The sequence below is a fragment of the Apaloderma vittatum genome, unplaced genomic scaffold (assembly GCF_000703405.1).
Source record: "Apaloderma vittatum isolate BGI_N311 unplaced genomic scaffold, ASM70340v1 scaffold10803, whole genome shotgun sequence".
NCBI classification, from domain to species: Eukaryota; Metazoa; Chordata; class Aves; order Trogoniformes; family Trogonidae; genus Apaloderma; species Apaloderma vittatum.
This window is the reverse complement of record NW_009709794.1, coordinates 5,325-25,614: the sequence shown is the minus strand read 5'-3', so window position 1 is coordinate 25,614 and position 20,290 is coordinate 5,325. Positions and strand designations below refer to the sequence as shown.

The window sequence follows — 20,290 nt, the reverse complement described above, 5'->3', positions numbered from 1 at the left end:
GCAGAGGTCCACGAGCATCACATCTAGAAGTGACCGGACAGACACCGCAATGTCTCCCCTGGGGTCTGCAGCCTCTAGGTAGAAAACTGCCCAGCTTTTGTTTCTGTTTCCCCTCAGTCAAGAGTATCTTTGGATTTGGCTGATTTTCTAACGAGATGCATTAGTTATAATGATTTCATAACATAACTGCTTTTGTATAATACCCTCAGAAAAATGCTGCAGATTCATTTGAGTGCTAGAACCATTGAAATGACTGGAATTCATGTGAAACAAGAATTCCTCCCCTTGCCAGCTTCTTAGTAGATGTTAAACTTCATTTTGTTTTGTCTCCAGATGGAACCAATTAGATCTGGCAATTGTGCTGCTGTCTATCATGGGCATCACTTTGGAAGAGATCGAGGTGAACGCTTCGCTACCAATTAACCCCACTATTATCCGAATCATGAGGGTTCTCAGGATTGCTCGAGGTGAGACAAATAAAGCAAAACTGATTTGTGTCTGAGCTGCAGGGTCCCCTCCAGGAGAGAGTTAAGCATTGGGAAAGGGTTCTGGGGCACATCCCCATCACGACGTGCATAGTTCTGGCATGTGTACAACAGGCTGTAAACAAATAAAAGAACAATGGGGGAAAATATTTGCGAGGAGCCAAAAAGCTGAGCCAACTGACCATGTGTTTCTATCTTAAGAGGGCTTTAAGGCTGAGAGCTCAGAAATAAAGGAGAAATAGCTGTAACTCCCAGCGATGTACCTGGAGAAAATATGCCAGTCAAATCAGTGTCATCTCTAACAGGGATTAGAGAACACAAGCTCGAGTATGTTGGCTTCAAAAGACAAGCATCTAATAAATTTGATTTCCCATGGTACTTTACATCTCGCCACTTGGTGACAAAGCATGCCTCGTCACTCTGCATCCATCTGTCCCCTCAGACTTGTAACGACACGTACCCAAGTTGGGAAGCCAGATTCTTTAGGGCCTGATTTTTCAGGACAGGGGGATCTCAGGGCCAAACGATGAAGACATAAAATGCAAGTGCTCAGGCCCCTAATAAAGTACTCCCAGGCCTTCTTGAAGGGCAGTCTTGTGCTCTGAGGCATAATTGCTGTGATTGCAGCCCTCATCTAAGTGAAAAAAAAAAAAAAGACTGGAGGAGAAATTAAATGCTGCTATGTCTCAAGGAGGGGAAAAAAATAAAAAGTGTTTTTCCTGTGCATTGGATCCTGTTCAGAATTAAAAATGCATGCAGTTTCCAATTGGAAATGCAACCTTCTGGAAGAGATGTGTAAATCCACTCCTCAGTGAATCATGTATGAAAGTGGGTAGCCTATGGAAGTGGGAAAGTCGCCCTGGGGCTGGGAAAGTAACTGCTCGCAACAACCAGAGGAAGAAGGAGATGGGGCCAACACAGATCCAGTGGGGAAGGGAAGAGCCAGACAGAACGATAGAGCTTTCTCCAAGTTTCAGGATAGGTGATGCTGCTGTTTACAGGATTTTGATAGTTTCCAAGCAACCAGGAGTATAGCAGCTAATGGAGAACACTTGACACGATTTCACATTTCTCTTGCTATAATCTGTGGCTCCTGGGAGAGGGACTGAGTTTGCGTCTCCGTGCTAACGCTGCCGTTACCATATTCCAAACTCGTTTTTTGCAGTGTTGAAGCTGCTGAAGATGGCTGTAGGGATGAGAGCCCTGTTGGACACCGTGATGCAAGCGCTGCCGCAGGTAACCCACTGCCATATCAAACCCAATCTCCTCTGGCCCACAGCTAATTTCCTATTGCAGAGAAATGCTAATCGTTTTATCTTTACTGTCATTAGAGAATCACATTTCCTTTCCGAAGCACAGTCTGAGATACAGTCCTCACACTGAGGTCATTTTTCCCCTGAAGCAATTTAAGTTTTGGATTAAAGAATACAGCAAGAAACAGGTCTGGAACAAAAAAATCAATGAATGTTCTTTTTTTGTGTTTTTTTCCCCCCCCATTTCTTTTTCTCTTTCCAGGTGGGGAATCTGGGTCTTCTCTTCATGTTGTTGTTTTTCATATTTGCAGCTCTTGGAGTGGAGCTGTTTGGAGACCTTGGTGAGTCCTGCCGTGCCAGTGGGAGAGGTGGGGGCGGTGGGAGCTGTGGGTAAGCTGGGGTCTCACAGGTGCCCTTGGTCCCGCAGAGTGCGACGACACGCACCCCTGCGAGGGGCTGGGACGGCATGCCACCTTCAGAAATTTTGGGATGGCCTTTCTGACTCTCTTCCGAGTATCCACAGGAGACAACTGGAATGGGATAATGAAGGTATGACACCCGCGGAAAATGGGTAATGCCTATAATTGCTTAGTTAGGAGGTTCTGACCTGTGGTGATGCCCAGCCTCATGTCCTGCTGTGAGCTGGTCTCCTCGTTCATGCGCGGGACAAAGTCTCTGATTCTGTTCCCTCCTCCAAGTAACGTGATGCCTGTGGTTGCAGACATCTGGCATACTCCATATATTTCCTTTCTTTAACCCAAGAGAGCAACTTAAAAGGAAGGGGAAAAAATAAAGGGACTTATTTCACAAGTAAAATATGAGTTCAGCTCAGTTCCATGTATTAGGGGTTTTTTTTTCCCTTAGATGTCTCCGGTTACTATTATCATTGTTGGTGTTACTTTGTGGATTTCAGTTCTGGGAATACCTGGGTTTCTGAGAGAGAGTATCTCTTAGAGGGCACCATGAAGGCCAGCTGCTGTGAAGAAATCTGGTCTATGAACATGCAGGGTGCTAGCTAGTCCAAAGGAATCCCTCCTCTGTATGTTTGTAGCCTGTGGTGAGTGTTAGGTGGCCACAGTCCTAACGACAGGGTGTGAACTTGAGGGAAGAGTGTGCCAGCCCAGGGGCTGCCTTTTTTTGCGTCCCCCCTCCTTTCCCCTGGACCCACCTGCCACACTCTCGTGTATTTGATCTGCCCCGGTAAAAGTGCCTTCCCTTTAGGAGCAGCAGGGTGTCCATGTCTGCTGTTGCACACTCCAAGGACAATTTCTTCTGAGCCTGCTTGCGGTGACTAACACAGAAATGTGAGGTTTTATTGGCAGGTATTTTGCCATTCTAGACATGACATTTGCCCAGTCTTCTCACTTTTCTTCATGAAAGCAGAACCCATTGCAGCCAGTTGACCAGAGAGCAGACCGAGGTCCATGCTGGCACTTCTTCACATCCCTCCATCATTTCTCTCTCCGTTTCCAGGACACACTGCGAGACTGTGACCAGGAGTCCACCTGTTACAACACCGTCATTTCACCCATCTACTTCGTCTCCTTCGTGCTGACAGCCCAGTTCGTCCTGGTGAATGTGGTGATTGCTGTGCTCATGAAGCACTTGGAGGAGAGCAACAAGGAGGCTAAGGAGGAAGCAGAGCTCGAAGCAGAACTGGAGATGGAAATGAAGACGATCACTCCCGGCCAACACAGCCCCTCAGACATCTTTGCTTGGACGGGCAGCGTCGGTGGAGAGAGACCCGAGAGCCCCCAAGGATGTACCAATCCCATGCAAATCAAGGTGGATTCTCAGCTCTCATTAATTTACCCTATGGTGAGAATCTCAGCTGGAGGGTGAAGAGGGCTTGACGTGCATATTTGCTAGGGCAAGGCATGCACGAGTCGGTGACGGAGGAGTGGGTGTACCCTACGACCAGGGCTTGTATTCCTCACTGTCTGCTGAGGGACTGCTGTGTGGTGTGCGAACCCACGCTCCAGGGAAGAGACCCCAGGCAGGTCTCCAGGCCACCTTGATGCATCTGTTTGGAGGTAGAGAGCTTTCCAATTTGTTCTGGAGATGCGCCCAAGCCACCACGTTCAGAGCTAGCTCCAAATTTGCTCTAATCCAGAGTTCAGGCAAGGTCCTTTGTGATAGCAAAATCATGAGTGTAATGTGTTTGCTTTTCTAATGCAGACCATGAACCACAACATAAAAGAGGAATAAAACTTGGCTAATCTTTGCTTAAGTAATAAATTTGTTTTATGTAACCTCTATTTAAAATCCATCCCCGCAGTCAAGCTTGTAAGAAAAGATTATTTTAGCGATAGAATCAGCCAGAGGGGACTCAAACCTGAACTGCCGAGAACTGGTGGCAAAACTCCCACCAGCCGGAGCTGGGCTGTAACGTGGCAGCTGCTACGAGCTGTAACAAGTCTCACTAAAGCAGAGTTTCTGGATGAAGACTCAGTTTGAGGAGTGAGAGAGGTGAGGTCAAGACCCAGACAGATCCTTTGGGAAGGAACTGAACTGGAATTATACAAGGAAAACGGTCCAGCCTTTTTTTAGTCTTAGCTGATTGCAAATTGGGTTAAACTCTACACAGACTTCATTAGCTTATGATTTCACAACTGCGTATCTTGGCTTCTGCCTGGGGTGGACTAATGAGTATTCTAATGCATAAAAAAACCTCATTTATGATCTTTAGTCCAAAGGTGAAAGAGTAAATCCCTGCTTAAGTTTTGTTTCAGTTCTTAAGCTACTGGAAGTTTCTGGTGCCATTAGGAGTCACTGATGTCTGATATGGAGTCCAAAGCTGCTCTTTGGCACAGGAAACAGGAGTTCAGGGCAATATGGGGAAATCCAGACTCATTATGTCCTCTAGGAAGAAACAACAAGTCCCAACTGTTGTTGCACATGTTAAGCAGAGTACTGGCAAACAGTCCTCAGCACTGCTGTCCTGCATCACTCCTCACACCGGCAAAGAGAGAAATTGCAAGACAAATCAGTGGGAAAGATGCCCTCAGCTCTTCAGTCTCTTAAACTTGCCCTCCCTCAAGGTGGCTTTGGTAAGGTTTTATTCTAGTCATAATCTCCAGAGCGTGTTTCTTGCTCTTTCACTCAAACAGAAGCTTCAAAAACTTCTGAAAGATTTTATTCCAATTATTTATTCTCTCAGCCAGAAACTTCAGGACAAATCTGATCTTAAGCATGATAGCAGAGGAATACAATTCCCGGGACGTGACCCTGCAAGGCCACGTGGTCAGCATGCTCTTCTGCTTGCCTGTTCCCCAGGATTTTTGCACTGTGTGCTGTTTGACTGTAACAGCCGTCCTCATTTCATTGTACGTAGTAGGCATTCCCTACATGAGAGGTACAACCCTAAAATTGCTCCCACACTGCCTGCAAAAGCCAGACACTGCTCTGTGTAACCTCTCGCTGGCTGTGCCGTGGCGAGCTGGTTTGGAATTGGCCCAGGCAACTGAGGCACCTCAACCCATGTCTGATGCATGAATTAGTGACCTGACGCGTGTCCATCCTGGTCATCTGCAGCTTTCATGGACAGGATGCTCAGCTTCTCTTCAGGTCAGGTTGTTTTAGTTTATGTGCCCACTGGATATGGGTTTAGGTGTCAGGTATTAGGTCCTCTCGCTTGGAATTGTGGACAATGGGCATAGAAACCTTACAGCAGTAGTGTCCTGTAGGCGTTCACAGCACCAAGCATCAAGATGCTGCTATAGCAGCTCCATTACACAGGTCACATCCCAGAAGTACTGGTTATGTTTGCTGAAAGCGAGAATTGTCCCCAAGGAGGGTTCTGAGTGGGAGCACCGTGGCCCCGAGGCAGCTGGCATCGGCCCCATCTCTAGTAATGTCTGAGAAAGTTGTCACTGCTCACCGTGATATTACTGCACTGTTCTCTCTCCTCTCCTGCCTCACCTCTCCTGTCCCGTTGCTTCTGTTACTGCTGTTCTCCCTGAACGTTTCTGTCTTTTTCCCCCCTTCTATTCTGTTTCCTCCTTGTCTGTTCGCTGGGTTTCACACACTGTCCTCTCTGTCTCTATCCCTTGCTTTTTTCCTCTCTTTTTGGCTCCCTCTCTCTTTCTGCATGCTGTACACCACCCCTCCTAGGAAAGGCACTTGTTTGATACCATATCACTGCTGATCCAGGAATCTCTGGAAGGAGAGCTGAAGCTGATGGACAACCTGTCAGGCTCTGTGTGCCATCATTATGCCCTCCCAGCTCCCGAATATTACAACTCTGAGAACCAGGTTAATATTCCTAATTTCCTGCAAAGTCTCCATCCACACTCGATTTGACTGAGACCTTTTAATAGAGAGTTAAAGTTCTTTACTTGATGTCATCACAAGGATTTTGAAGCATAAGTCTTTTTGGCTTTTTCTGGGGGAGTTGAGGTAATGTCTTGGTTTGTGATGTTGTATATCAGTGTAAGAGGAAAAGTACAGGCTCTGAGTTTCCCTCTTCAGCACAGTAAGAAGTTTTTCATTGGGATTTACTGTTTGGGAAAAATCCTGTCTTCATCCTTCAGTGGGGTTCTGGTATTTGGCTTTTTGCTCCTGACCAGGGCTCCGTAGCGATGTCAGGACACGTCTGTGGAGCCTGGAGTATGGGGTGAAGGTTTTCCAGAGCACAGCTTGAGCTGCTGGGGGTCATAAAAGGGTCTCTACATTTTGTGCCTACTTACACTGAACAAAAATCCAGTTTTGAATGATTTTCCTAAAGAGGCTTCTTGCAAGTGGGTCATTGTAAACTAGATCCTCATCTCTGACCTAAAGCGAATTTAGAAGGCGAGGCAGCCCTTAATGATGTACTTAAGTAATCGTGTGCTCCAGTGCTTTCTCGAACAGGGGCTGTAATGCTTGTTTTAAATTAGTTCATTTACTCCTTAGAATAAAGTACCTACTTTTTCAAGCATGTTATTCTTCAGAGCAAATATTTTCCCTAAATCACAGCAGCGACCATAATAATAATAGTAATAATAATTCAAGCATACCTATTTTTTCCTACAGTTGGAATTCAGCAAATTCCATATTTCTCGATCTATTTTTTTCCCCCTTTCTGGCTAAAAATAGTAGAAGTTTTCTTGTTAAATCAGTGTGCTTATTTATGAGCTCACTGACACTCTAAATTATCCAACTCAGTGGTTCATTAGAGGAAAGGAACAAGCTTAGGTAAAATGAAATCCTACTGCAGATCTTTATATAGCGGGATAACATGTCTCCCTCTGATTGCTGCGTATCGCTTTCCAGATTGAGGTCTATTAAGCTGTAGGAAGTGGTTGCCTCGAAGAATTGCCGGAGGAATAGAGACAGTAGCTTTGGCAGGGAAGGCAGAGGGTCAGTACGAAACTCAGTGATAGCTGGTTGGAAATTTTTTTTGTCACAACATTTTTCACCAGAAAGTGCTGCTGCAGCAAAAAAAAAAAAAAAACAAGAAAGAAAAAAAAAGGTTTTGTTTTGACATTTTTATAATGAAAAAATATAGCATTCCAGTTTGGAATGGCTTTTTCTTTTAAAATTTAAGCTGTTTTTATTCCCCCCCCGCCCCGTAATTAAAACCCGTATAAATCAGTTGAGTGTTTCCAATGAAATGTTTTGACGGCTTCCAAGTCAATTTTGGGAGAGGGGAGGCTCGAAGAGAGGGTGATGTTTTGTTTACATTTGGGCTTTTCTGTTCACGCCATTTGTCATGTTCTCAGGCAAGTCAGGAATTTAGAGCAGCGCCGGGACTTGCTGAAAGCAACCTGATTAATAGCAGCTCCCAGCAGAGCGGCTCCGTCGGGCAGGAGCTGCTGGTGTCCAGCACAGCCTTTCCCCCACGCCGGGGCTCTGGTCGGCAGGTCCCCGCCAGGGATCACTGTCCCCGTGCTGGCAGCCTTGGCGACGATGCTTTTTTTTGAGGAGCCTTGTGTGAAATCAGGAGCTCTTCCAAAGCTTTTCTCTCATCCGTTGCCAGCGGGTGACAGTGCTAGAGGAGATATCAAACCCGAGGTTAGATGAGAGGAGCCCGACCCTCTCATTTATCTCGGCTGAAGTTTTGAGCCTCTCAAGGTTCACTCATCACTGGGTTTAATTCACCCCACTGATGCCATTTCAAAGAGGGAGAAAATCCAGCCCTTTGACAACTTAAATGCAACAGATCTGGGCCTCTGTGTTTTTTCTTGGAAGATATATTGCTGTTGAAAGACTTTTCAAGCATAGGGGATAGGAGGGGGAAAAAAAGTAAAGAAATAAAGCATAGTGAGAAATGAAAAGGAAGCACCTGGGACTTGTCCGGACCAGGCAGTCCCTCCACGCGTGAGCCAGGTCTGTAGGTTACCTGATGAAATGCTGTCCCGGGTGCCATGGGCACCAGCCTCAAGCACTTGCCTGGCGAGGGTAGATCTGGGGGGGACTGAGTCTGCACTTCAGGGCAAACATCCCTCCTCGAGGTGCCTGGCAGCAGGGGGAGATGCTGCAGTCCCCTCTTCCCTGCTTTCTCTCCAAAACCTGGAGTGCCGTTTTCCCATTTCTTATGAAAAGAGCTCTATGTCTGGGCAGAGACCTTCACTGGTATTTCAATACAGATTTTTATTGATTATTGAGTGCCTTCAGCGGGACTGTGTCCCTGCAAGCCGCATCGGTACAGCGCCTCTTCCCAGCCTGGGTTCTCCCAACACCAGAGAAGGCTGTTGGGGCAGGGCTGGGTGGCAGCCAGGGGCTGAAACACACTGGTGGCTCTTTTGTTACTGGTTACTGGGCACCAAGTTACTGGTGCTTACCCAGGCACTGGAGGATCTTTAGCAGGCCAAGACCTGCTGAAGGCACCAGGAAGGCATTCACCGACCAAAATCAAGCCTTAAGTTCCTCCCTCTCCCCATTAGGGATTGGCCATTAGGAAGTTAATGGGGAGGGGAGGTCCCTGTAAGCCCCCTGCTCCGAGGGTGCGGGGCAGGACATGCTCCATACCCCACCTTCAAAATGATTTTGGTGTTGGGGAGTCTTTGCAGACTCGACCAGTTTAGCTTAGAGGCTGAGAAAACGGCGTGGTTATCAGGTAGGAACAACTCCAGAGAAGTTGGGAGATCTTGAAGCCTATTGTATTTGGTGATATCCAAGAGGATAAATAACTCCAGTACGAAAGTAATAGTACTTTTGCTTCTTCATCTAGACAGGAAAACAGCAAAATGCAATGCTAGCATTAGTGTATGGTTTTAAACTCCCTCCCAGATCATCGGTAAGCACTGAACTATGAACGTCCCATTCTTTTTTTCATCTCTTTTGTGTATTTCAGTTCTTTAATGTTCTGTCCCCAATAACAGTGTACACAACGTAGCTTCCCCCACTGCAGGGATATTGCTTTAGTGTCTAGAAGTATTGAGATTATGATACGTTTTGTTTTGGCTATTTTTTTTTTCTTTTCCAAAGATTTGTGTCCTGGTTTCTTATGCTTGATCATCTCTCCCTTTAGATCCCTCTAGCTGAGATGGAGGCTCTGTCTCTGACGTCAGATATTCTCTCTGAAAAGTCCTGGTCCTTAGCTCTGGCGGATGACTCTTTTCCTGATGATATTAACACACACTTACTTAATGCTCTGGAAAGCAATGTACATACACTGGTCGCTGTGTAGTCTGATGTTTACAGGGTTCAAAATCCTGCTTCCCCCTCTCTGCACCTGCCTAATGGCATTTCCATTTCAAGCCCATTTCCAGATAGCGCTAACCTTTCCCCTGAACAGGACATTGTCCTTAATGCCATTAGGTCCTGGGTCGTTAGCACTCCTGTCCACAAACTTGGCTTCTTGCAATGAACAAGTATTAATTTCTGGTTTTCTTTTGGCATCTTCTGTAAAAACAATGTGTTTTCTACAAGTAAAATCAACAGTAAAAAAATGCTTTGGAAAGCATCAAGGTTGAAATTTCATCCCCATCTGAAAAAAATCAGTGACGCTGCGTGGAAGAGACACACACGAGCTAATGACTCATGTGTCCTCTGCTGAGGGGTCGTCCACAACCCTTTGGTTTGCGATGGATTTTTGTCTTTATGAACACAGGCACCACAAGGCTTTTTGCCTGATTGGTGCCAGACTGTTTATTTTACAAATATCAGATGGGGATCTCTCTGAGATGCTGCTTGTTTTGTGATTTCTGACTAGCAGTCATCCCACTGAAAAGAAAAACAAACAAACAAACAAACCAAACAAAAAAAAACCAAACCAAACAACCCACCTTTGGCCTATTCTGTGTCTTTTTGAATGGAATAACCAGTATTTTGAACCCTGTCTTAACCATCTCCTCTTTGAAACATTAGACATTTTTAGCTGTGTAGCGGTCGAGTGCTTTTTTCCTGCTGTACAACAGACATAACTCCTTTTCCAACATTTATGAATCATTCTTGTTTCCTTTGTTGTTGTTCACGTACCTGCCTTTGGATGTTTGTGTTGTTGATAAGTTTTCTGCCATTCTAGTCGACTGTCATCCTAATTAGCACTTCGCTGGGAAACATCTTTTAAACCGTGACAATATTTCCCATCATGCTTCATGGCATCACGTGCAAAAGATTTTGTAAACTACGTTTAACATTTTGTTGGGACTTTTGGTTTCAAAATTAGTCTGGAGAGCTGGTCTGAGAAGAGAGCCCTTCTAGCTTTGAATCAGATTAGACAAACCTATTTGATGGCATAGCAGAGTCTCAAGGGTAGAGCCAAGAGAGATGATTTTTCTCAAAAAAAAACCACCAAACCCAAATAAAGTAAAACTAGGTTGAACGAAACATTTTGTAAATTTGTTTTCGTCAAAACCGCTTCCCAAACTCCTGAAAAACTGCAAGCTCTCATTGAAATCTTTTCTAAATTCAATATTTTTACACTTCATTTAGACACAGCATCAGTTGAAAAATATCTCAGAGTGTTTTGTTTGACTCAAAATAGATTTGGGTTGAAATTTTTTTTTTTTTGTTCAAGGAAAACTCAGATTTGATTTTCAGTCAAGCCAAAACAATGTTTTCCAAAACTACCAGTGAACCAAAAAGTCATGTGCTGCCGCTGCTCTGTTTGTGAGCTGGAAGATCAATTTGCAGCCATTTTAAATGGTTTTCATGAAGTTCATTCAGGAGATTTCCCCTGAGATGATCAGAAAGTGGAAACGAGCCCGCTGTGGTATTGGATCCTGTCAATGAACCTAAAGGTTCATTAAAGGTTGGGTTTGGATAGGCTCTCGAATCCAAAGTCTTGTGTTCAGATCCAAATGGTTTTGAATTTGAAATCTCCAGTTCCAGGCCATCTTTCCTGCTCTCAGCTAAATAATATGAAAACTAAATAGTGTAAACATACTGCTCGGAAGGGCAAGGCAGGGGCAAGCAGAGAGGTTCCCAAAACCCAAGTCTCGACTTTACCAGCACTGGTTTCGCTCTCCTCCCCCAAGCGGTATCAGGAGACTGCAGTGTCTCTTATCGTGGCTGTATCCAGGTTATAGTCAAATTGGCAGGTTCCTGAGGACTGAAACTAATGGTGCATGACAGTGCAGATCCTTTTCTTTCATTAAATTTACAACAGTGATCTTCCTTTCTTTTTTCCTTTTCTTCTTTTTTTGCTTATTTTTTTTTTCCTTTCGGTAAATTCCTTTTAATCTCATCATGTTCCTTGTGCAAACAAAATGCCATAGTGAACTTTTGGGTTTATGACTTAAGGATAAAATTGGGGAAAAAAAATCTCAGTGTTGATTCCAGAAAACCTGTAATGCACTGAGTGAAAGGAATATTTGGCAGAAAATAAGATTTAAAGTTTTCCAGAAATGATCGGCAATATACTGTATCAGAGTAAGTGTCACCTCTTATTTCTGTGTTTTTCAGTGGAGACCTTTTAAAGATGAAATAAGTGTTTCATTAAAAATATCCAGGGAAGCTGATGTTGCTTCCGTTTTAGCTAATACCATCCAATACAATAACACCCAAGAACGTTTCTGGGATGGAGGTATTTGCTTATGGAATCAGACCCAAATCCACCTCATCCAATATTGCCTCTGGTGCTGCTCATTCTAGGAGACTCTCTGGCTGTAAAAACTCCACAGTCAACATATACACTATAACTTGCATTAGATCCCTTCTAGTTGGAGAATGGCTTTAACCCCTAAGCAGTAGGTTTAGATACTCCTTTCAATAAAATGGGTTTAGTTATTCATTTTGTGGAAGAAAAACCAATAAAATTGTGCTGGGAACCAGACTATAGGATATTTTCCATAAACTGGTTTTTGTAATTGATGTTTTTTTGTGGTTGGGTTGGTTTTTTTTCCCTAACTTCTATCATTAGAGGAGGAAACTACTCACCTTTGCAAAAATCTGACTTGCTGATGAGGGCACATAGGGAGCCCTTTACTGTTATTGCAGAGGATCAAAGTTATGGGAAGCATGTGACCTTTGCTGGCCTTGAGGCATGATGCCTTCTTTGCACACGCCCGAAATAGTCATGGTTTATTACTACAGTGTCGCTTCCTCTGTTTCTGTGGTTCATTCTGTGTGACAATTTATTGACAATACAAAAGGAGGGGTATAGCTTCCTGGTAGATCCATTCGTGCAACTTGTACATACTGACGATGTGCATGCCCATCGTGCCATCCTGATTGCAATGGCTGTCGCTAGCGTTTCTGGGCACTTCGCCTCTTCCCACCCCGTCACATCTTCTTTCCTCACTCTTTTTTTCCCCGTAGGCTGATCTCCGTTCCAAAGATGACACGCTGACCCTGTCTCCCAGCAAGGACTTGCTGAGCGTGAGAAAGCCTTCGGTGGGGCGCACCCACTCTTTGCCAAACGACAGCTACATGTTCCAGCCGCCGTACTCCAGCCCCTGCCCTGCCTCCCTGGGCGAGAGGAATCCGGCCCATCACAAGTCCCAGTCAGGTACACGTCTGTCAGCTGGGACAAGAGCAGGATTTTCCAATATAACGATAGCTGGGCTTTACCAAACTATTCAGTAGGAGACAGCGAACTGCCAGCAGTTTCCAGCAAGGTGTTGGTGGAACGGCTTTGCAAAGAGCCTCCACAACTTGCAAGAACCCTCCACAATTTGCAAAGACCCTCCACCACCTGCAAATTCCAGGCTCTTAAAGATAATTCCTTTCCTCTGAGCTTTTTGGCAATGTGACCACGAGCAATTGGCCTGGCTCAACGCTGATTGTCCCCCCGCCCCGTTGCCCAAAGGATACAGTTCATATGGCCTGGGCTCCACCTGCTGCACCTGAGCTAGCTGTGACCCCAGAGCAAAAATCCCAGCAGAAAAATATTTCCTCATATCTGTTTTTTTTGCAGCAGCAGTACCTTTTCTAGCAGGTTTTGGAAGCTCTATATGGGAACATCCGTGAAAATGATGTCTCTCAATGCCTGTAAAATGAACGTAAATGTGCTGAATTGAGAGAGATCTCAGTGTGAGATGAATAGAAAAATGAGAGAGTATAGAATTGCCCTTCCCAGCGTGCACGGTTGGGATATATGCCTTAGAGCTAAATTCAGAAATATTCTTAGGTACAGTGGTTTGCAGATACCAAGGGCTCTCTCTCTACTTGCTCCTCTGTACCCGTACTTGCAGCTGCCTCCCGGTGCTTATCAATGTGCTTTCATTTACTCTGTCTGCTAAGGGTTACCTTCTGCTGGTAAGTGAATGTAGCTGTCTTTAATTCCTCTGTACATGCCATCATTTTAGACATTTGTCACAGATAAGACAGAGAAGTTTTTACAAGCATTGCCATTTGGAAGCCTTTAAGCAGAACATAATTTCAGGACTGTTCAGAGTGGTAGGAGATTTGAACAGATTAGAAATAAGATGTTGAAATTTGCATAGTAATAAGAATTTGGATGAATAGTGACTGTTGAACAGCAGAAAAAAATAAGGCGGTCACAACGGAAGAAGATGAATCTGGAGTTGTGAGAAATCACTGCCATAATACAAAATTTTCAAGGTCAAGAGCTGTCCTTTGAAGAACCTGTTTGCGCATAATGCAAAATGTGCAGCTAAAATGCTGGTAAAGTCCCACTGAAATCAATAGCAAAACTCCCATTACCTTCAGCCGAGCCAGATTTATGGTTCTCTGTAACAGCCAAGAAATTCCTCAGAGTTATAATCCCTGATCATACAAAAGAAACACATTTGCTGCAGAGGGAGTTTCCAGTGCTTTATTTCTGACCCTTAATTCGGATGCTTGAACAAAAACTACATCAGCTTGACAAAAAAGTGGAAAATTTCCGAGTCCCTTCTTTCTTCAAGGTTTCACATCCCAGTTCTCAGCTTGGAGAACTGAACATGCCCGGCTGACAGTGCTGGCTGGGGCAGGGGGCAGGCATTGCACCCTTGTAAATCCACAGGAAAAACTGTTCTGCTGAGATGTATTTTGGAAAGGTACAGCTGATGTCTTACTCATAACCACATTAAGCAATTAAACCTTTTGTGTTTTTCTCCTGCCGGTGAAATTCCAATCGTCTTAAGCGGGCCAAAGTGCTCAGAGGTGGGTAAGGTGCCCAAATCTTGGCATAGCCATCATTGTCCTGTTCCACCTACAATGTCACTGCTTTTCAGGGTGGGGGAAGTCACCCCTACCTGTTTACAGTTTGTAATATTATAAAGTGCTGTGAAGATAGAGAAGGGTGCCAGGCGCCTCTAATAAATCACCACAACTAAGCCACAATATTTCAAGCTGAGAAAGGTTTTGTTGTCAGAAACACTGGCACTTGCAGGAGGTATTTGTTTGAATACTCCTTCGTAATGGGGCTGTTGTTCTGGGAAAGATTCCAGGACAAATGAGATTCTCTGGGATGCAGTCCAGGTTAAATGAATTGTTTTGAAAAATGTTGAGCGGGGTGGGGGGAGCGGGGGGAGCATGCAGAGTTTCAAATCTTTTAGGAGAAGTAGCCAGCAACCACAAAGGGTCAGAAAGAGGCTGGGGAGTATGTAGTTCCCTCTGCTGGGATGCTTTGTAAAACTAGCCTTGAAAGCTCCCTTTCACTTCATTTCCAGTGTCCGTGCTGGTTTTGAGATCCCAGCAGTCGGTCTCCATGTACGCTCAGGTATGGGGACGTCCTTTTTCTAGAGTCTTTACAAGTCGGATCCTTGCGTTGCTAAGATGTATGGTTGTCTGCAAAATTATTGGCCCTAAAGCAGGGATGTCGAAATTGCCAGGCCAGATAAACTTCTAGTTCATAAACTTCAGTTCTTAACAGGAGCTAGTCCCGGTTGTATCAGGGAAAAATGCCAAGAAAAATGAAATAATAGGCAATGTTGGGATGATTTACTAATAGGTGAGAGATTTTTTCCCAGTTGTGGATATAGCCAGTTGCTGGGTTCAGTGGTTTTGACAAGTCTGTCTGGTCCAAGGTGCAACGGAGCAGCTTTCTCTGCGAAAGGTCATTGAGACTGGGAGACAACCCCCAGATGAACGTGGCACATTTCTGTCTCTTCTCCCTCTTGCAAGGTTCAAAGGCATCAGTGCAATCGCAGCCGGCGGACACCAGCTCTCTCCTTCAAATTCCAAAAGATCATTTTCACCACGTAAGAGCTCATGACCATTTGGTGAGGGAGAGCAAACCCCAGGTTTCCCCGCAGGTGCACTCTCCTTCTGCCGAAAGGCTGCTCCGCAGACAGGTAAGCAGACTTATGATTATGATCCTGCCGAGGTTTTATATTGTCATGTTTCCAGGTTAACCGTGCTTTAAAGTCAAGGAGGAATTCACAGAGAAACCTCCAGAGAACTGTAATTCTCCTACAGAAATAACAAAAAGGTTGATGGATTTTGATCTGAAAGCCATCCAGGAGTCTCCAAAGAATGTGCGTGATGAGTATCATCTCCTCTGGCGACATGCCTAAATGTTCTCCACATTGTTAGCGCTTTATTTTTTTCAGTCCTCTTCATAAATGCAGCCAAATTCTCCCCAGGGGCTTGTTGGGGTTAAGGAACTAATTCTTAACTGCTGTGATTTTCTCAGTGCTGGAAAGGACACAGGGACGTCCCAGGCCACCCTTCCTCTGGCTCCTCTGGTTTCTTGAAAGGGGAGAACTGTTTAAAGGAAGCTGGGCATCTCATATGCAAAACCATCATGGAAATCATACTGGTTTTACAGTGAGAACTGAAAATTAAGATCCTTTTGAATCTCCTGTGTGCTTTTGAAAAGTTCGAGTATATGAAAAACAGAACACGTCTTATTTTGCAACTGGTTTTATCTGGGTTTTTTTGCCTGGCATTGATTTAAATTCTGGTTCAGCCAAAGATCTAGGAGATCTAATCAGAGATTCCAGTCTGGTTGATAGGAAGCATAAGTTTAAATGTATACTTTTTAGTAGAATACTTAAACTTGTGCTTCACTCTCACATTTTTAAGCATATTTCATTGTGCAGCTGGGCAAGGACCAGAGGCATGCCTGATTACCAAACTTTGCTTTCTTCAGTAGCTTCGTGCCTGATTTTATACATACAAAATAGATCAGTTCTATTTTTTCCAAAGCAATTTCTTTCCTGTATGAAAATATTCCTACTTCTTTCATCTTTTAATCAACATTGACAAATTTGGCAGTTGATTCATTAAGCTCTAAAAATGAATGTGAAGTACCAAGGTTAACAATTACATTAGTCTGTAATACTAAATTGACATAAGAAATTCCTAGCATGTATTCGTTTGCACAGGGCTGGCCAGCTACCCCAATCACCGCTAATGGGAAAACTAATTGATGTCATGATTCCAGTTCATAACCACTCTCTCTTGCTTTCTAATGAATAACAGACCCATCCTTTTGAACTGATCTCTCTAGAATAAATTACCATGTTAGCCATCTTCCTCAGTCTAATTTTGTAGATATCTTTGAAGGCTTCTTTTTCTAAACATATTCATATGTTTAAATTAATTTATTCCCCTCCCTCCTCTCTCTGCTCATGCAGTGACATGAGCATGCTCTTGGACTGACGTTTCAGAGAGAAAAAAGCTTTGGGACAGTGAGTAGATATGGTCCACAGGCCAGGCAGATCCCTCTGAAGGTTGGTGAGGTGTTGCCTTGGGCATAATCCTGAGCGGCAAGGAGCTCCCAGTGTGGCTCCTGGGAGCAGTACGGTTGTTCCTGGCAACAGGGCAGTACTGCTGTTACTGTTAATTGCAATCTTGATGGCCAGACACTGTGAAAGTTAGTCCCGAAGAGGCAAAATTTCCTTTACACTCCTGGCACTTTTGCTTGCTCAAGTGCTCTCTGCTTGGCTCCTTTTATTGCCACCACTAATTGGTTACTAGCACATCACGACAGCCTAAACTAGCAAGGGATTTTGATTTGCAGTACCCATTTTCCTTATGTTCCATATATTGCATGTAATTCTGATTTGGTTTCTTTTTTTTTTCCCCCCTTTTCTTTCTTTCTTTTCCCTTCCCCCTTGTCCCTTCTCCTTTCCTAAATCTGTGAGTAGATAAATCTTGTTCACCACATACCTGGTCCATGCACTTTCCTCCATCATTAAAACCTGTGTGCTTAACCTCCCCTTCCCTCCAGAGCGCTGGAGAGTGGACCCAGTCCCCACAGTAACGTGCGGTTTAGACTCCAGGAAGTTTGACATTTAGCGATGCACTCGCAGATGAAGATGAGTGGATCAGATGCTTTGAGAGAACATCCCCTGCTGAGGAATACGCTCCTTGGCAGCGCATTCCACAAACACTTTTCTCCAGGGAATTCTGCCTGACATGAAAACTATATTGATTTTCTGGTTCCAGGACTGTGACGCAAAGTGTAGCCCACACCAAACTGTGGCTGCTACAGGTGTACACCCCAAAGGGATGGCAAAGGGTCCTTTTCTTTTGAAACAAACCAGTAAAACATTTGTACAAACAGTTACTAACAACTACCAAAGATGCCTGTATCGTAGGGCAAGAAAGAGCTGGTGGTGACTAATACTGTCGTGTGCGGCACAGGTTGGTGTACAAGCAAAAGTAATGACAGTAATTACTTTTTGCATCTGTATTCTACTTTTCTGTGGTCTCTGTCTCTTCTCAGGATATGAACATGATTTCTTCTCCCAGATGCTCACTAAAACTATTGGCATTGAGGAAACCAGAATTAGCTCCTCTCTTGACTGTGGTTAGCTGCCAGGATTATGCTGTAAAATTTTTAACTAGGAAGGATTCACCAGCATTGAACAAAATAATTTGTCATATTAAATATTCTCTCAATTCTCATAGATGACAAAAGGAGCCCAATGTGCAGATGTAGGAATAGACCCTTGTGTTTCCGCATGCACACATGTGCATACTGCAGCTGATGAGAGCTTTGCATGAATAGAGATCATTTGGCTTAAAAGACCCTTGTGGGACAATTTTTATATAAATTCTAAGATCATTTTGGGGCAATTCGTCACAAAAGCATTCCTTAGGATGAGGAATTTAATCTCCTTACACTTCTCTAAAGGACTGAGACCAGCTGTACGCATTTCCTCCAAATTACCCTGTGAAGCTTTTAATCTTTAAGATCATTTAAGAGTCTTCTCAAAGTAAGACTCTGCCTTTAAGGGCCAGTTAGTGTGGCTGATTTACAAACCTTTTTGACAAGGAATGCAGCACAGTGGAAAGACAAAGCCTTCAAACGATGCCATAGGTTCTCTCTGCCAGCAGGCGCTGATGCCGCATACAACTCTAGACAGCCAAGGCAAAATGTGCCTCAGGAAGCCTGAACTTAAGCATCAGCTGAAATAATTACAGATTATTATTATTATTATTATTAGTCTGGCTTTGGACTCCAGCTTTTCCAGTTCCCTGCTGTAAGATGATGCAGAGTTGTGGCTCCAGACTGGTGACTGAAGCCAGGGACAGGCTGTCACCCTGATGCTGGCGCAGAGCGTGGTTGCTCTGGCGTCACTGGCCCTGGGGACACTGCTCCATGCCCTCAGCGTCACCTGAGCTAGAGAAGCGAAGGCACAGGCTCACTTGCACATCTTCCCTCTCCTGCTTGTACCTGGGCTGCTAAAATTACAAAGAGACCCTCATACTTCACGTAACAAGAACATGTCTAAGTTTGGGTGGGGGCATTCTGATTTTGCAGCTCTCCATCCTTAGAGGAGAAAGCTCTAAAGGTCAACCATTTATGAAGAATAAAGGGCCAAATCCTGCTGCCACTTACACAGGGACAAACCCACAGGTCACTGAAGCATGGTAATTGCTAGAACCCACAAGGCAGGCCAAGTTATAGGAGTCAGGGGGTCTGACTGAAGCATCTCAGCTGTTGAGTGCCCTGTAAATGCTGTGCCTTGCTTGTACTAACCTTTGTTTGGTCTGTCTCTCTCATCTGGCAACTCCTCTCCACCTCGATCCCTTTGCGCTCCAATACAGATGGCTATAAGGAACGACTCTTTGGACAGCAAGGAGAACCTCCACACCGAGGTGAGTGAGCTCTCTGACCCCAATATCCCCGCTGTGCCCAAGGAGGAGTCATCAGTGGCTCTGATGCCCTCGGAAGTGAATGAGTTGGCTGCGTGGAGCCGGGCAAGCGTTCATACGCAGCAGCATTCCCACAATCAGTGTAATATTTCAAAGCAGGCACCAGCATCGTGTGCTTGTGCAGACTCGTATCAGGAGACACCTGGAGATTCAATGGACCAAGAAGTATCTGAAATAAACAGCTCCTCAGAGCCTTTCTCTTCAGAAACTTGTACAGCCTCGAGTGCCTGTTCAGAGGTTCAGCCTCTCACTCCTAAGAGGAACATAGGCAATACCGGCAACGTTACGCTGAAGGACCTGAAGAAGTACCACAGTGTAGACACCCAGGGTCTTCTAAAGAAACCACCCTCTTGGTTAGATGATCAAAGGAGACATTCGATAGAGATTTGTTCAATGGAAAACAGCCCTCAGCACCATTCCACATCTAGCTCTTCTGGCTTCATAAGTCAGGTGGTAAGTGAAATGGAAGGCTTGCAAGGAACACGGCAGAAGAAAAAACTGAGCCCTCCATGTATCTCTATAGACCCACCCGATGCACAGAGTTTGCTGCCTAGAGGACCTCACAGCATCTCACCTGCCAGTGGAGACGTTTGCTTGAGACGGCGCGCTCCATCGTGTGAGTCCAAGGATTCGATGGATATAGGGGATTCGTTGCTTCCAGACAGTATGTCAGCATCTCCAACCCCAAAGAAAGACTTGTTGACACTTCCTAGCTTTTCCTTTGATCAAACGGAAATGGACCCCTGAGTTACTTTTCTGTTGGTGCCAAACGTTTTCTTCCTTTCATGTAATAGAAAAAAAGAATAATTACAAAAACTGTATTCCAGAATGGCACTGGGTAAAAAATTTCCAAAGAAAGATTAAAGAACCAGCTGGTTAAAAGAGTGGTTAACCTATATCACGCTTACTTAAGCATATGTTCTGCTTAGGTAAAAGCAATACAATGTGCAGAATCTATATGTATATTATATTTTATTAAATTAATTGAATCTAGTATTGCGGGATGTAGTACATTTTGTGACTAAAGACTCGTTTAATTTTCTTCTATTTTATGTATCTCAGAATATTTCTGAGATAAAGTTGGTTTTTATGAATATTTTAACCTAAAAAATATATATTTAATCCCTT

At 44.4% G+C, this 20,290-nt stretch overlaps 1 protein-coding gene across 1 annotated transcript in view; it reads left to right on the top strand.

Annotated features, from left to right (window-relative positions):
• Positions 1–19,909, top strand: part of CACNA1G (calcium channel, voltage-dependent, T type, alpha 1G subunit) — a gene marked incomplete at its 5' end in the record, with an annotated part of 53,521 nt that extends 33,612 nt beyond the window's left edge. The window contains 9 exons of the mRNA XM_009867065.1: positions 334–467; positions 1,651–1,721; positions 2,001–2,079; positions 2,166–2,287; positions 3,212–3,556; positions 5,852–5,992; positions 12,425–12,614; positions 15,176–15,345; positions 19,055–19,909. Coding sequence (XP_009865367.1) covers positions 334–467; positions 1,651–1,721; positions 2,001–2,079; positions 2,166–2,287; positions 3,212–3,556; positions 5,852–5,992; positions 12,425–12,614; positions 15,176–15,345; positions 19,055–19,909 — 2,107 coding nt within the window. The remainder of the gene's footprint in view (positions 1–333; positions 468–1,650; positions 1,722–2,000; positions 2,080–2,165; positions 2,288–3,211; positions 3,557–5,851; positions 5,993–12,424; positions 12,615–15,175; positions 15,346–19,054) is intronic.
• Positions 19,910–20,290: the final 381 nt, after the last annotated feature.